The following is a 17,108-nucleotide window of genomic DNA, read 5'->3' on the forward strand; positions in this document are numbered from 1 at the left end:
TTGTGCAACTATTGACTTTGCTCATGAATAGATTTCACTGAACAACTGAATTTTGTCTTCATTTTCTCTTAACTACTTACATGCTCTACTATTAGTACTGCTAATTACTTCCCACACCACCTTCTCATGGTAGACAAGACCATTTTGAGTACATCATCTCTTCTAGAGCCCAAACAACCTCTTCTAGAAAGAGAGAACTGTTTATAATATTGGCAACTGTAAAGTAAAAGCACAAAGCCCACTATTTAAGTAGAATAGAACAAGTATAAAACTAATCTGATGCAATGCACCCACAAGAATAGCTTACTCATTCTCCATATTCTTTAGCTGCCTTCCAAAGAAGGGAAATAATTATCATAATCCAAATTATACCATGTACAACGTACTAGAAGTGCCTGGGATTTGTTGTTATCATCTCAGTGTTTGCAATGGAAATTCAACACCATCACACTCTTTACTGCTGAACAATTTAAATCCAGACACCACCATCCCTTAGCTTATAGCAAAGATTCTTCACCCTGTAAGACCCATGGAAGAGTCCAATACAACAGTTTCAGCACTGCAGTCTGGCTGGTTTTGTTCAGTTATCACTACCTCATCCTGTCTTTCAACTCTACAGAGAGGATGAGGATAAAGCACATTACTCTGTTGTTTCAAGAAACTATTATTTAAGCGCAAGTTGAACCTCTGATCACCCTGGGGCAAAACTAAGACAGAGTTAATAGATTTACAGGGACTTTTTGTTTGTTTTAATGCATGTACTACTAGCACTTTGCTTTCTTCAAACTACAGCCTTCAATTACTAATGTGAATGTTTAGTACTTTATTCCTTCATTATCCTAATTGTTAGTAGGTAAGCCCCTTGTAGAATATTAAATTCTAGGAAGTTTTGCATGCACCATGATTCACCAGCACTAAGTAACCGAAGGTGAAAGCCTCAGCAACACAACATCCTACTACAGTCAAGAAATTGGGCCATTTTGATCACTGGTTACCGTAGCAAATTTGCAGATGTTTAAACAGTAAAATGCATAACAACCTAATTTTAGGTTTAAATTTTGGTGTTATTTTTGACCTGCATATCTTAACAAGCTCTACCACAGTTTTATTACCGTACTAAGAGTTCCAAATAAATAAGTAAACACTGAAACAACTCTTCTTAGAAATGAAGGTAAGACATGCTGAAATTATCAGCTGATGTTTCAAGACATAAACTCAACACAGTAGCTATCTGCTTACAGCCTACAGAACTAAGACCCCAATTTTCATTACTTCATAGTCTTTAGCACTTTGATAGTCTTGTAAAACACTGATAAAAGCACTTAAAAACCATCCAAAACGTAAATGTAAGATTTGATATGTGAAGGGCAGAAAATATTCCGGCCTATAGAATTTAACAAGGCTTCAACCATACCAAATCCTGTCACTTAAAGAGTAATTCATTCAAATAGGGAACTGCCCTTAATGCTGGTAGAAAGACAGACACCATACAGGCAGGTGGAGCACTTTGCTCAAATGACAAGATATAAATCACTGTTTTTGTTGTATTGCCTGCTGCAGGCTGTATACTTCCAAAACTGGGGGAAAGCCCCATTTAAATAAATGAAAATAAAAAGTAAAGAGGACAATTTGAAAGTATATTCTACATGACTAGAGAGGAATAGTCTCCAGATTTCTTCCTAGGTTCAATTAGCTACCCAAGATAGATGCCATAATATGCTTGAGTAGCCCTAAAGTAAGCAAAACCTTGGGCTGGCTTGAAGCTGATATTTTCTAAGCGTTACTCAAGGAAAAATAACATGCTTAAACCAACTATAAAGTTTTCCTACAGTTTGTCTTAAGACAGCTCTATCTTATATGCTGGAAAAGTAAACATGACTAATCACACACTATATAGCACTCAGTTGTGTTGACACAAATAGAAATAGCAGACTGTCCTCCCCACCCCCAACATATCAACACACAGCATCAAAGGTTTACAAATTGAGATCAGCCATTTCATGCTTAGTGTTTTCACCTGTAGAACTTACAGCACTTTGTAGAAATAAGGAAATTAAAACAGGAGTAGAATTTTCAAAATACGTATGTTACCCCCTTCACTGACCAGATATTTCAAAAGCAGCTATATATCCTGGTTATTTTGGCTTGGTCATATTAACTATAAGGAAAAAAAAACCCACAAACAAACCACAAACCAAAAACAAACTACTAAACACACACACACACCCTACTTTGTTAAATACTCTGTGTCATCTAAACTTCTAGGTACCCATTCTTCTTGTATGCACACATTTTTGAAACATCTAGTCATACAGTATGAATCACAAGTCAGGAAACCCAAAAATCCGATTTTCTGTTTTTAAAGAGCTATTTGCAGCAGCATCTTGTTTGGACTTCCCCCAATCAAGACATTTATCATCTTCATTAGCTCTGACTTTGCTGCAGTCGGGATTACCTACAGAGCATAAAGCATCCCTCCTTACCCGTAATGATCTTTCACTAGTTTTCCGGGTGCTGACTATACTAATACTCACCCAGAATCTCAACCATGTACAAAAAAGCCGGGCGGGGAGGGAGGTGGAGACATTGTGCACGCGATGAAGCATGCATGAGCTCAACTTATCCTTGCAAGTCAGTACTGTCTTACTAACACACGCATGTAAGACATTTAACACTGTTATCCATTTTAAATTATATGAAGTTCATGTAAAGGAGAACAACTTTAAAAAAAATAGTTAATATTCAGTTCAGGTAAAGTTCAGTCTAAACCAAGTATTTTTATTGCACCCAGTTTTATTCAAGCAGTTAGACATCAACATTAAAGAAGAGCATACTTTCAGAGCTCTCCAAAACAACAGAAGGAAAATGTCCCCTCTTTCCTCAAATTAAGTTCTCCAAAAAGTACAATGCTGATACTCAGTTAAACCTCTTGACTCCCAGACATGTAAAACACTAACACTACAGAGAAACTTGATAACTTCGAAGTTAGAAACATGAGAAAATCTGCTTCAAATGACCATTCATATTCACATACAGTGATTTCATACTCACAGTCTCCACAAACTACTGAAAGCTGCATGCAATATTCTAAACTATTTGAACAGTAAATCTCACATATATCAAGTCTTTGAGAAAAGAGAAAGTGAACTACTAGTCTAATTAAGAGGTGCTAAGCTTTGACCAAATTAATAGAACAGAATGTAAACTTCTCTCAAGTACCCTCTGATGTTTTGTTAAACATCTGTTTTTCCTACTTCACTTCCTGTTCTCTCTTTCTCTCCCTCCCCCACCAGACAGGAAATTGTCTTGACAACAAATGAATCAGCTAGAAGTGGAGCTAAGCAGCCATCAGCTGATTCTTCATTGTTTACAGTCACAGACACTTCAAAAGCCTTGCTACTGTTTTCTTCCTAAGTGATGGTAGTTGTTATAACTTCATTTCGTTAAAATAAACGTTTAAACCCAACAGAACAAGCCGTTTGAAGAGCTAAGTAATAATTTTCATCTCGAGATAGAAAAATCAAACCAAGAAACACTTTCCTCAAAGTAACTGAAATCATAACAACACATACTGTAATTGCCAAGTCACAGGATCTACCAACCTTTTATTTCTAGGTTCATCTTTAAAATAAAAAAGCCAGCCAAAGAGAAAAAGCTCTAAATAAAATCGCAAACAGCAATACAAATGCATTCGCTCTTTAGAAGCCATCTGGAAAAGCAACAGTATTGTTCATGGTCTATAGCAGCCTCTATATTCTTGCAATGTGCTATTACAATGCCAATTCCACATTAGTATTATTGCATTTTATAGTATTATTGCATTTTATTTCTAAACTTCTCTTCCCTCAGGAAAACCTAACTCCCATAAACATAGAGATGGTGAGAAGTATTTCAAGTTTGAAATTAGTATTCAACATAGGCAGTTTCTACAGAAACTGATCCATTTTAGGATTGTTACAGGATTTATATTTTATCAGTTAAGTATGTTTAACAAAGTTTAAACATTCAGTACACCAAATATTAGCCTCAATACTTTTGGGCTTCCTATCTCACAATCTAAAAAAGAATAAAAAAGTTCAGATTAGTATGACGTTTGAGATAGCATGCAAGCCGCTTAAAGTAAACAAAAAAGAAAACAAGAACCATAGTGAACTCCATAGTGAAAGATCACACCACTACAATTAGTCCAACTATACAGCTCTGAAAGTTCAAGTGTGCCTCTTACCACAATTGCATGCGGAGAATGCACTAAGGCCTTAAGTTCATTCAGGTCGTTCTCAGCCTGCAGAAATCGGCATAAGAAAAAACAAACAAACAAACAAAAAAAAGTATATAAGGAGGGTGGATTTTGAATTCTCTCACAGATACTATAAATTTAAACAGTGGTTAATACAGTCCTATAAGCCCTACGTTACCTTATCCCATTCTCCTTCCATGACATGATTGCGGAATTTGGTAGCAGAAGGATGTTCTAAACGACATCCTGACTCTTGCATGAGAAGATCAACAGTCTGGCTGCAGGAGAGATACAGTGTAAAAAAACCCGACCAGTTTTACCCTCACAAATATACTGCCTGCTATGATAACAATTAACCATATTTAAAAGTAACTTTATTAAAGTAAGAATACTATGACCAGATTCAGATGCCTGTCCAAAAAGACTATCTCAGTTGCTCGAGACATGTAACAGCTACCTATATCTAAAGCAAGTTGTCAATGAGCTTGAAAGCTTCGCTGAAGTACCATAAAGTATGTGACTTACCAGCCACCACAAACAGCCATCCCTGCACAGAAGATAAACTTCATGAAGGAAGATACAGACTAGAAAGCTGTTAGCTACTGGCTACTATCCCCTGTCCCCTCCCTCCCCTTCCCCCCCTCCCCCCCCAAAGAACACTGAGAACTACTACATCTGCAACAGGCCTAACTTTTTCTTCTTCCTCACATATTAAAAGACTGGCTCCTTAAAGTAAAATAAACAAACTCATGAACCTGTAGCCCTCCCTCCCTTTACACTAAAAATAGCTTATTTACTGTGGTGTCATCTATGAACAGTCACGAGTTGTCTGCTGCTGTAAACTTGCCTCTTGTGTCAGAGGCAATTTATTTTATGTGCTAAGTTCTTTATAATTGACCCATTCCACAGTGTTTTGAAGACTTCTTTTGTCGTAGCTACGTGAAGACTTTACAGGAATTCTCTAGCCTCCTTCCAAAATTATGACGTGTTGGCTTTAGCTTTACTCACAGAGTGTTGTGATTAAATTCTTAGACCTCCCCTACTCCAACTGGGAAATTATTTTCCCTATTTTGATTTTAAGAAAGAGCCAACATACTCGTTTCTTGCCTACAGATAAGATTATTATCAAAAACATGTGTCCAGCACAAATCTGCAGAGGCCTTCACCATTTATAGGGACGAAGGTTTTCAGAGTGAAACCAAACAGCCTATTTAAGTGGCAGTTTGTGCTCGCTTCCTCCGAGCTGACAAGCCAAATCTTGGAGCTCATCTGCAAAAAGCCGCCCCCCCACGCCCAGCTGCGGGCTCCATTATGTTTACCAGATAACTTCTCCCCCACTAACACATTTGTATTGATCTACCCTTATCGGTGTGCAACTCGACTTCCATATTGCCATCCCTGGCAGAGGAAGTCCCCGGCCTGTCCCTTCGCAGACACCGAGCTGACCGGCACAGGCTTGGAAAACACATCTCCGGCTCCATTTTTTTTGCGAGCGGGCCTGCCCCGCTGCTCTGCCTCGCACCCAGGCACTGGTCTCTCCTTGTTGGGGACTACTAGCCTGCGACAGGGCAGTACATGTCACCAATACCCCCCCCCCCCCCGGAGGTCCCATTCTCTCCCCCCGCCCCAGCCTCTCGCTTCGGGCTGCCCATCCTCCGCGGGGACCACCGGCCCCCTGCGACCCCGCGCCGGAGCCTGCCGCCCCCTCCCCGCGGACGACGAGGAGGACGGCGGGGCGTGTGCGGGGCCTCCCCCGGCCCCACAGAGGCCCTTCGGTCAGGGCGTCCCGGCGGGGAGGGAAGGAGCCCCCTCCGGCTGCACTCCCCCTCGCCCACCGCGGCCTCCCCCGCCTCCGCGGCCGCGGCCACTTACTTGAGGCCCAGGCCGTGGAGGTGCTGCCCGATCAGCCGGATCACGTCCTCGTCGGACTGCGAGAGCCGCTTCTTCTTCTTCAGGGCGCTGCCGCCGCCGCCCCCCAGCTCCGCGGCGGCCGGGCCGGGGCCCCCGGCGGCGGGCACCCCGTTGTTGACGCTGAGGCCGCCGGGGCTGCCGCCGCCGCTGTTGGCCGAGGGCAGCAGCCCGTTGGCGTGAGCCAGCTGGTCGCCGGCGGCCGTGCCCGCCGAGGCCTCGCCGTTCTGGGCGCCCAGGCAGCCCAGCTCCGGGCCCGCCGGCCCCTGCGGCGGCTGTTGCTGCTGCTGCTGCTGCTGGCCCCCTCCTGCCCCGTTGGCCTGCATGGCGCTGCCGACGCCGCTGCTGCTGCTGCCTCTGAGCGGGGCGGCGGCGGGGGCGAGCCCGGCGGGGAGCGAGGGGGACTGGGACGAGGTGAGGCCTGCTCTGCCCGCGGAAGCCCCAGGCTCTCCTGCTCCCTCCACCGCCGCCGCCGGGGAGGCCCGGGCTTTCTTCCGCGGGGGCGGGGAGGCTCCGCCGGTGTCCGAGTCGGAGGAGGAGGAAGCGGAGGCCAGAGTTTCCTCGCCGAGAGCGGCCGTGGTGGGAAGCCGGGGGGGCGAGGAGGGGGAGGCGGGGGGCGGCGGGGGTGAGGGGAGGCGGAGCGGGGCCCTGTGCCCCCCGGGGGTCCCGGAGGCAGCGCCGCCGCCCGCTCGGGGCTCCCTCTGGCGATGGCGGCCGCCGCTGCCCTGAGCCCCCGCCCGGCAGCCCCAGGCGCCCGGCCCGCTCCGCTCGCTGCCCGCTGGGTTTGTCTCCTCTCAGCCCAGCTGCAGCCTAATGGAGTCCGGGCCGGGACGTCACAGGAAATTCCTATACTGCCCCCTACACACACTTCCGCCGCCCGGGGCTGGGGGTGGGGTATGGGCCCTATAGGTGCCGGGGGGCGGCGGCGGGGCAGGCCGCGGGGTCGCCGCCGACGCCCCACCGGGGCCTGCCGGGCTGCCGCCGGTCGCCCCGCGCCGCGCCCGCCCGGCCTCCGGGGCAGGAGTCCACCGACGCCTATGGGGGCCGCAGGCGGCCTGCCCGGGGGGCTCCCGGGGGTCCTGTGCGCGTGCCCGGCGTGTGCCCGCGCCTGTCAGTCCTGGGGCGGGAGCTCGATGGCGGAGATGTGCGAAGGCGCGCGAGGTGGGCACGCAGGGCGTGTGGCGAGCGCCCGCTGCCCGGACACGTCTCGGTGGGACTCGCCGTCCCCGTAAGGCGGCAGAGGTGACTGGGCAGAGGAGGGTTATGGTAATTTCCTGAAGCAATCTGTTTTTTTAAAAAAAAGAAGGGAGAAATGCTCAATGAAGTCGCATCCTGTTGCGGCCCGGGTTGGTTACTGGAAGGGTTCAGACCTGCTGCTGGTCTTGTCTTTTGTAGTAGCTGCGTGCGTTGGCACGGAAGCGGTGGGAAAATGGCATTTTTTGCTGTAGATCTTCTAGGAATGTTGCGAGTTGGGGCACATTTGTCAGTACAGGCTGTCGGAAGACACTGGGTGTTTTGGGGGTCCCAGTCTCTGCTCTGAGGTGTCTCCCTCCTGTCCCCTCCTGTGCGATGGAGGGGAAACTCAAATCCTCAGCCAAGTCTCTGGTCAAAAGTCATGAGACAAGTGAAATCTCAGTCTTTAAAAATAGTGTCTTGAAATAATACGTTGTGTGTTATTTGGTTTACAGCCTGGAATTTTCATTTTTTATATTCTCAAGCTTTTCTCCAAAACCCAAAGGGAAATAACAAAACTTTTTTTTTCTTAATGAAAGCTGAGATTAACATCTCATCATCTTCGCCTTCAGAAACTGAGGTTTTAGGAGCACTGAATGTTACCAACTTACGTTAAAATGATAAGTTTGGACAATAATGCTTTCTTTCAAGTGCAGCTTTGAAGAAGTCTGTCTGAGGGAAACCATGGGCCCAAGACCAGTGGAGAAGTCTGTGAAGAGACAAAATCTGTGAAAGGAATGAAACCAGAGGAGATGAGACCGCATGGAGGCCTGGCCAATTGAAGTAGATACTGTACCTTGGCCCTGTTTAGAGGCCTCAGAAGGTATTTGACTGATACCAGCTGAAGCACTATTACATGAGCGCTGCCCAGGTGTGGCTGTAGGGTTAAATTCAACATTGGTCTTCTGGAGAGAGGAGAGTGTTGATTTTGTGTTCCTTAGCTCACCAGCCATTGCTGGAGAATACGTTGTTTGTGTTTTAGCCACTTCACCACTGCCATATCTCCTCTCATCTCCATTGCTCTGTCTTTTCATCGTTCTTGAGTTCTTCCTCAGTCCTCCCCCTTCCCAGGTGCCATCACAGAATCTATAATTCAAAGATTTGGGTAAAGATGACAGGAACAGTACAGAGAGCAGCATAGAGCCTGTGGAGGCACCTTACAAAGTGAGCTCTAAAGAGTAAGACTGGGTTTTCAAGAAGATAAAGTTGCCCATCATTCTTTCCTGCTCTGTGCCTCAGTGTCCAGGGTAGAAACCCCTTCCTGCCATACCCGTCTGTGCCACTGTCCCTCCAGCTGCTTGCCCTACCGTGCTGCCTTCCCGCTGCCTGGAGAGCCTGGCGTTCCCTACTCAGACACTGCTTTGAGTACCTGCATGTAGCCTGCTGCTCCCATGCACCAGCTCCTGTCTTGATGACTCTATGAAGAGTGTATCTGTGATGAAAGAAATCTGTAGCTGGACGGTATCACATGGCTCTGTATACCCATCTGTGGTAGAAGAGGGTCACACAGAGTCACAGTATGCCCCATTCATTTCAGTGAAATATTCTTGGAGTAAGAGTAGTGTTTGGAGCTGAAAAGAACCTAAAAGATCACCTTTAAGAAGTACATCTTGCTGCATTAATCGCAGTGAAAGTCCTTTCCACCCCTACCTCATTTCCCTCCTCGGGGGAGGAAATATCCCAGCAGAAACACAAAGAGCTGGAGGAAGAAGCTTGGTATTGCTGGGATGGCACAGGCCCTGGCTGCTGTGCCAGGGGGAGCTGGGACACGACATCTGAAAGTTTCTCAGGATCCCAGCTGACGTGAAGGTGTAGAAAGGGAATGATTCAGAGTCCCAGGTGTGAAGAGCATGCCTCAGCTAGGTCCTAGCCCACATGTGGAAAGTTCCTGCAGCAGTTCCTGCTCCTTTCCTCCTTTGTCACCTATAGTTTTCCTAGTCATAGGAAAGGCTTTTCATTCACCTAGGCTTTTCCTAGTCACCAGGAGGGGGTCCTGAAAGACAGGTCTGTGACTAGCAGACCTTCCTCCCTTTGCTGCAGCAAGGTCAAAGGGAATCAAGAAAGGGGCAGTGGGACTGTGCTTTGGCAGTCTTTCACCAGCTGAGCCCTGATTTGGATCCTAATTCTATTCCACACCCTTATGAGAGAAAGCAGATTTAATGATGATCCAAATAAGCGTGCAGCTTTTTGAGCAATTGGACGAATCAACTGTTAAATACAAAACACATCTCACTTGTAACAGAGGACTTTATTGTAATAACAGAAGTATGCATTCATCATATTCAGACATCTTCAAAGTTTCCCAAAAGTAGAGAATAAATGCAGCAATTCAGCAATAAAAATTGACAAACTTACAAACACTCAGAAGAGGAATTTTAAAGACAAATTTTGGCAACTTTAAATACAGTCATAATATCAACCATGTTACTGAAGTACAGAGGTAATACATATCTATGCAGAATATGTACAATTCTGCAATCGTAATTCAATTTCCTGTTGTATAGAGCTGTATCTTTAATAGAAAATGTTTCAGAAACACTTCTTAGTTATTGTGAAAATTTGGAAGACTGAAGAGGCCAATCATTCCATATCAAAAACAACCAATGAAATGACAAAGTGTAGAATATGTTGAACAAGTGGTATCTTCATGTCTACAAAAACTGTCTTGGGATACTCTACACAAAATATAAGTGCTTGAAAAGCAAGAAAAACCTCCCTTTTCTAGATCTGGAAAGTTAAAAAAGAAAAAACACCCTTGAATTTATCATTTATGGGCTGCCTACAACTAAGAAAACTTCGACTAATTTATCTCATTCTTTTTTTTTTTTTTTTTTCATTTTGCTTTAGAGGAGGATGGGGCAGGAAGTCCAGATCTGAATAATAGGAAGGAAGTCTTTCATTAAGGGGCTGGGTTTTTTTATGATTATCATGTGAAGTTGCTTAGACAGAACTGAAATATTAAAAAATATTAGAGAAAATCTTGGAGAGATGGATTAACAGTCAAATCTGCATGATGAGGGTAACGAACTGTTTGATTCCCTCCTATCAGGTGTATGTGTGTATATTTTTCCTTTTCTTCTGCACTGAATTTGAGGTTACTGGAAACAAACCAACTAACAACAAAGAACAAAGGAAGAAAGAATAATTTAGAACAATGGCATTTTCCGCAGTACCAGCTAAATAAATGCTTGAACAGGTACCTACATATGCTTGCAACTTTCAAAAGATGAGATACAGATGAAAAACAACCACCTTCCTTAAACAGCATTTCTAGAAAGCATTCAACAGATAGAGGATTTGCAAGCAAACTACACTGGGCTGCAGTTCCATCACTTCATGCAGAGGGTGGTTGATATTTTAGTAAAGGAGTGGAATCTGGAAAGCCAAAGCTTGGCTGGAGTTGCAACAGAAAGAGAATGTGAAGGGCAACAAAAAGGGCTTCTACAGGCCCATCAGCAGCAAAAGGAAGACAAGGGGAAATGTGGGCCTGCTGCAGAATTGTGTGATTGACCTAGTGATAAAGGTCAAGGAAAAGGCTGAGATACTCAAGGCTTCCTTCACCTCGGCCTTTACTGGGAAAAAACCCACATCTCCCAAGCTTCTATAGCTAGTAGCAGAGTTTGGGGGGAGAGGGAGATGACCCACAGTAGATCAAGTTAAAGTCCACGGAATCAAACTGGGCATATACAAGTCCACTGGACCAGCTGGCGTGCATTTGAGCATTGAGGGAGCTGGCCAGTGTTACTGCGTGCTCACTCCCTATGGCATTTGAAAGGCTGTGGTGGTTGGGAGAAGAGTGCCAGTGATTGAAAAAAGGCAAATGTTATGCCTTTAAGTTCAGTTATGTCTGACCCAACCTCACTGACTTCTGGCTTAGTGAGCAAGGGGAAATCAGAGGATACCATTTAAGCTTGACTTTATTAGGGCTTTTGATAGGGTTTCCGTCAGTAACCTTATAACTGGGGAGATTTGTAACTGGGGAGGTGTTCATGGGGTGGGCAGACTATGTGTGTGAAAAGCTGGCTGTACCACCAAGCTTGAAAGGTAGCACCTCATCGGTTTGAAGTCTGATGCCCAGTTAGGAGGGATCAGGGATCGATACTGGAGCAAGTCCTGTTTGATATGTTCATCAGTGACTCAGGGGGTAGGACAGAATGCACCCTCAGCAAGTTTTCAGCTGATCTCCACGCCAGACTGGGGAGATCAGCTGACGTACTGGAGGCCACAGCTGCCATTCAGAGTGGCCTTGGCAAGCTGCAGGAATGGGCCAGCAAGAACCTTGTGATGATCAACAGAGGCAAGTGCAAAGTCCTGCACGTGGGATAGACTATCCTCATACAACGCTACAGGCTGAGAGCCAGCTGGCTTGGGAATAGCCCAGCACAAAAGGGCCTTCCATCCTGGTGGACAAAAGAAGTTAATCATGGGAGTTCAACACCTACAGAGGTGCATTTTCAATATACGCAGCAGGTATGTGCTCTCTGTGCAGCACTGGTGAGGTCACATTGGATATCCACTGACCAATTTTTGGGTCCTCCAGCAACAGCCTAGAGCAAGTTGAGTGGAGGCTGATAAGGTGGTATGGGCTGGAGCACGTGATGTACAAGGAGAAGCTGAGGAAGTGAGTTTGGCTACAGCAGGATCTAATTACAACGTTCACCTTCCCAGGGGAAGTTATAGAGAAGACGGCAAAGGCTTCTCTCTGAGGTGTGTACCAACAGGACAAGAAGACAAAAGGGAGAAGTTGCACCCAGAGAAATTCCAACTGCATGTAAGAAAACAAAAGTTCAAAGTGAGAGTGGTCAAGTACTGGAACGTTCCCAGAGTGGCTGTGGACTTTCCATCCATGGAGATAAAACTCAACTGGACAAGGCTTTGAGAAACCTAATTTAGCTTTGAATAGCCCTGTTTGGAGCAGGAGGTTGAACCAGTGACCTGCAAAGGATCTCACTCAACTTCAGTTTTGCTGTGATTATACATACACTTCCTAGAAGAATCCCAGTGGGGGGATGGGGGGAACAATATTGGTGACTCAATAATTGTCATGTCTCAGGGGTTACTGATGCTATGTCCCAAAGCTTCAGCAAGGACATCGTGTTGCCTTGTAGATGAGCTCGTGTGGCAAGGATAAGGGCATTAGTGCTATTGTTGTAACCTAATTAAATATTAGGTAATCACACTGTGTCTTCTGTCCACCAAAGTCGTGTACGTACACTGATATTGACCTCTGTACTCTCCTGGGCAATCACAGCATGGCATGGTAACAAAAACAAATGTCAGAAAGTGCTGAGGATCCCATGTAGTACGGAATATCCTGTTTAAATACAGGGTGTGTCATGTTGTTATATGGTCAATACAATTTCTCATAGGAAGAGCACACATGGCATGGCTTTCCCTGTATTTCTGTTGCCGTAGGTGTCTTTCTGGATGTGCAGGAGGCCATGTATTGGGAGAAGTCAGATTTATCCATATGGGCAGATAAAGCATGCATGTGCAAGAGGTCTGATGCCAGACTTGTACTTACTATGCAACTTCTCTGAGCGTGTACAGCAAGACAATACTGCATATGCTGTGAATCTGACATGTCAGACTTGCTTTGCATGCATGATTTATCTGTCTGGGACTATCCTAGATATCAGCCTGCAAAATCTGGCTGTGTGTACCATGGTATATCAGTCATTTTGAGATATATTAGAAAGTTATGCATAGCCACGATTTGGAAAGATGGTAAGCCACGATGTCTGTGCTTCAGAGAGATGTTTCCACACTTGCAACCGACGGAATAACAGCGTGCTTGGACATTTTTTTTTCTTTCCTCCGCATCTTGTTAGGCATAAATGTTCATTCCAACACTTATTAAATCCCCTTCTGACCATTGTGTGCAGCAGGAGCTGGCAGGTATTCCATGGAAAAACCTAGCACTGATTTTGTCCCATGGGGCTTTCCAAGCCCGTTGTTTAGACTGTCTCCTGTAGTCCGTGTTCCTTAATATTAGTGTGTCGATTTCATGTCCAGGGCTCAGATGGGTTATCGGTGGTTTTGTGCGAGATTAGATTTATCCTTTTATTGTTGCAGTTATTTTACATTTCCTACTGGAGGGCTGCTCCCCTGCCTTTTACTTCTTGCTGGCTCTCAAGGCAATTGTTATTTCAGGCTTGTTAATTGTGTCTGCTGACTCCCGCATAGCTCCTAGAACCTAACCCTGAGTGGGGTAACACACCACTTTCTATTGCCTAGCCATTGAATTAGGCCCTGCCTCTCCCGGAATGACATGTACACTAGTCCTTTCTCTCTGCTTTTTCTGTTTTCTCTAGAGGGTTATATTGCAATGAGCTCTAACACCTGGAACTAAAAATTCAAGACCGGGCATGTAGACTGTAGTATCTCATATCCACTCTGGAATGGGCAGAGAGGGGAAATTGTTACGTAACCACCAGCAGATTACATCTTAATGTTAAGCTTGTGAATAACTCCTTGGAGCCCTGGGATTACTTAGTAATTTTTTTTTCCTTCTTGATCAGGAATATATGGTTTTCCCAAGTCCGTATTTAAAAAAGCAAGTGAACCGCCAGACCCTCCATACTTGCTTTGGACAAGAGATTAAAGGTTAGTGTCACAAAAATGTCATTGCACTACTATTTAAGTGCCCCTTATTTTAAGGGTAATCACTAGGTTTTGTTGCAACTATATCTTTGCTTAAAATCCAACTTTCTGCACAAGCTTCTCTATCCTTGTTGGTGCATAGTATTTACATGAGAAATAGAGTGTCACAAAATTAGAGAAAAGATTCCTTCATGTGGTTCCATACCTTTACATAGTAAAAAATCTTCACCACTTCATCTCATTTGTCACTGTTTTCCAGTACATCAGCTCTGGCATCACTTCTCATACTTAAGACTTCATAAAGTTTCAAATAGCTACTGTAATAAAGAACAGAAGACACCAGCAATAACCCAGCACAAAAATACTTCTGCATGCTTGAAAAAGGGTGTTGTTCCAGAACTGTATTGTCCTGAGATGCAGGAGGAGGAAACAAGAGTCATGGCACAACAGTATTGCACAGTATTGAAGACTGATCATTCAAGCTTTCAGGACACTCAGGCAAGACAGAAGTTCCTTCTGTAGCTAACAGCAAGATGTTAAACCCATGTGATCTGGTGACCTTTAAACGTTACATTATGATTTCCAGAAGAGTTTATTCAGATCCTTTTCCAAAGGCTCCTAGTATCTTATAGTTTAAATTTTTTGCTTTTGACTAGTATATTTGGGTCTTTGGTACTAAACCAACCTGGTTTCTCAAATAGAAAACTTAACATTCCCCAAATTCTCTAAAATACTTGGTTTTTTGAAGAGGGTACAATCTGTGGAATATAGGCGAAGATGGTTTTTACTGACACCTGTTTAGGGTGACTAATATACCTTATTTGAATCTTTGCCTGACAAATAATATAGTCATTTCAAATACATGCAGATTAAACCTTTATGCTTTTGTGGCTTCTCTCTTAAAGAAGAGTGCCGAGAGGGTTTCTGAAGCATGGCGTGGTAGGTAGGCTTTACTGACATTCATTTGGATGCATTACTCATTACCAGCTTGACTAATGGGAAGGGCACCCTATATATTGTCATTCCTATTTTTATCCATCAGCACAAGATGATACAATATACTCAATTATGTCCGTCGAATTTTCAAATTAGTTCCTAGTTTTCTATAAATACTAACATCTTCTTTGTAAGTATCTCCTATTTAAAGGCACTTCTTCAGAAGGCCACATCCGAGAGAGGCGCGTGTCCTGCTGGATACACTGAGAGCTGGGAGGAACAGTGGGAAGTAGTTCCAGCTGGAAGGAGGAAAGGGAAGTCTTTTAAAATTAGGATCAAAGGCTTGGTCTTTTAAATATTTCAGTGCACGTGTAGACATAATTCCATGGATAGTACTATTTGCCGCATTTTCACAGTTGGAACCTGGTATTATGAATTATAACAAATCTGTCACCTTGAAGTAGCTAACTATATCTCACACCATGGCCACTCAAAACCTCACAGTGCATTCTGAAATTAGCTCAGGCTTTCTCTCCTAAAAACAAAGGCTCCTATCCCTGAAGCTAAAAGAATCCCCCTGTGTTGTTAGAAGTCCAGTGCCAAAGACATATAGTGCCAAAGACACAGCTGAACAGGACGAATTCCATTTCGCCAGGAGTGTCGACACAAATGCAAAGTAGGTAGCTTGATAAATCTGCTTTGCTGTTACTGTTGTAACAATGCAGGAAAACCTTGATAGAACTTTATTTTTAAAAAACATAGTTCATGATATTCATTTAGCCTGACTTTATACCTCTATAAGTTAAGCATCTAGCCCAGGCTATTTTTCTAGGCTTCCTCTGGAGAGATGAAGGCACGTGCAAAGGTGATTCATTCCAGATATTTATCTTAGGACGGGATGAATCACTTTCTGGTGCCTTTCTCCATTGACATTAGAGGAGCGTAGCCCAACTATGGTAGAGTATATCACTAACTTCTAGGTGAGTACAGTTAAAAGAGGTAAATTCTAGCCTAAATTCTACCACTCTAATGGTAGATTTGAAAATGCAAACAGTGTCATCATGGGTGAAAGATGCCAATATGCCATTGACAGTCACAGTAAGTTATGACAGTTGAATGCCTGCTGCCATATTACTGGGAGGCCAACCTCTGGCTCATGAATTGCATGCAGCTCACAAGCCAAATTGGAGCCATACTGTCACCATCACTTCTTGGGATCTGTCATCATCTGTCTTCAAGTTCATAATGGTTTCTAATACTCATCTGTGGGAGATTACTAGCCGGGAAGGGATGCTGAGGCCACTGTTGATAGATCACCTGAAGAAGCAGCAGGTCTCTAAGGAGATCCTTGGGTAAGATCCTAGGATGACCTTTAGAGATCTCTGAGGATCTAGGCCTACTATCTCTTACCTGGAAGCTGCTCCCAGAGCTCGCCATCCTCTTGGTTCTTCAGGGTGTGTGTCTTGTGGCTCTTGGGCCTAGCTAGAGTCTAATATATGCAGTTCATTAGATAGTAAAGGGTGGTCACTGCTGCTCAATTAGTTTTGTGGCTTTAAAATATGCAAATTATTAAACTTCTTATAGAAATATTATGATGCTTGCACAGGAGCAAAAAACAAAAAAGAAGCTTAATAACCTTTACTGATTAAATGCAGTAAACATTCTGAATATACAAAACTGCTAGCAGTTTCTCATTATTTCCAGTCTCTTTTCCTTGGTAGAAACAAGAAAAATTACAGGTATCAGCTATCCCATCTTGGAAAAAAAGCTTTCTCAACAAAACTCTAAAATATGGCCTTTTGTTCTGTAAACCCATTCATTTTTCATATTAATTTTTAAATTTTATAAGGTCACTTACTCCATAACAGATACTTGCAATGCCTTCTTGTTTTGGTAACATTATTTCAACATTGAGAAGAGACTTAGGATCATCTACTTCATTGTTAAAAATCTTGACCATGCAGGTATCTTAAAATGTCTGGTATCAACACATTATGACTTCACTGAAGTCTTATGAGATATTTGATGTGAAAACATCCTTAATCTGTGTTCTACACAGAACTAATATATTACTGTACTACTTACCTCTATAATTTATTAAACATTAACATTTTTAATCAATATTTTTAAAAAATATTAATTAATAATGTTAACAAAATAAATGCCCACTATTATGTGAAAAATAAGATTA

General features: G+C 43.9%; 2 protein-coding genes across 5 annotated transcripts in view; one reads left to right on the plus strand and one right to left on the minus strand.

Moving 5' to 3' along the window:
- Positions 1-6,471, minus strand: part of WDR26 (WD repeat domain 26) — a 32,093-nt gene extending 25,622 nt beyond the window's left edge. For both annotated transcript variants that reach the window (XM_075147207.1, XM_075147206.1), the window contains exons 1-3: positions 6,110-6,471; positions 4,416-4,515; positions 4,226-4,282 (exon numbers count right to left, since the gene is read on the minus strand). In XM_075147207.1, the coding sequence (XP_075003308.1) occupies positions 4,226-4,282; positions 4,416-4,515; positions 6,110-6,471 (519 nt within the window). The remainder of the gene's footprint in view (positions 1-4,225; positions 4,283-4,415; positions 4,516-6,109) is intronic.
- On the plus strand, positions 6,470-16,538 carry LOC142080928 (uncharacterized). Of its 3 annotated transcripts, XR_012673169.1 has the most exons (4): positions 7,094-7,491; positions 8,030-8,201; positions 13,900-13,984; positions 14,241-16,538. XR_012673169.1 is itself a non-coding variant. In XM_075147219.1 (3 exons), exons 1-3 carry the CDS (start codon positions 6,470-6,472, stop codon positions 14,501-14,503), a joined length of 603 nt encoding a protein of 200 aa, XP_075003320.1. In that variant the 3' UTR covers positions 14,504-16,538. The 3 variants fall into 3 exon arrangements, 1 of the variants encoding a protein (XP_075003320.1); XM_075147219.1 differs by lacking the exons at positions 7,094-7,491; positions 8,030-8,201 and adding an exon at positions 6,470-6,724; XR_012673168.1 differs by lacking the exons at positions 7,094-7,491; positions 13,900-13,984; positions 14,241-16,538 and adding an exon at positions 6,655-6,724 and having other exon boundaries at positions 8,035-8,202.
- Positions 16,539-17,108: the final 570 nt, after the last annotated feature.

The sequence above is a fragment of the Calonectris borealis genome, chromosome 3 (assembly GCF_964195595.1).
Source record: "Calonectris borealis chromosome 3, bCalBor7.hap1.2, whole genome shotgun sequence".
In the NCBI taxonomy this organism is placed as follows: Eukaryota; Metazoa; Chordata; class Aves; order Procellariiformes; family Procellariidae; genus Calonectris; species Calonectris borealis.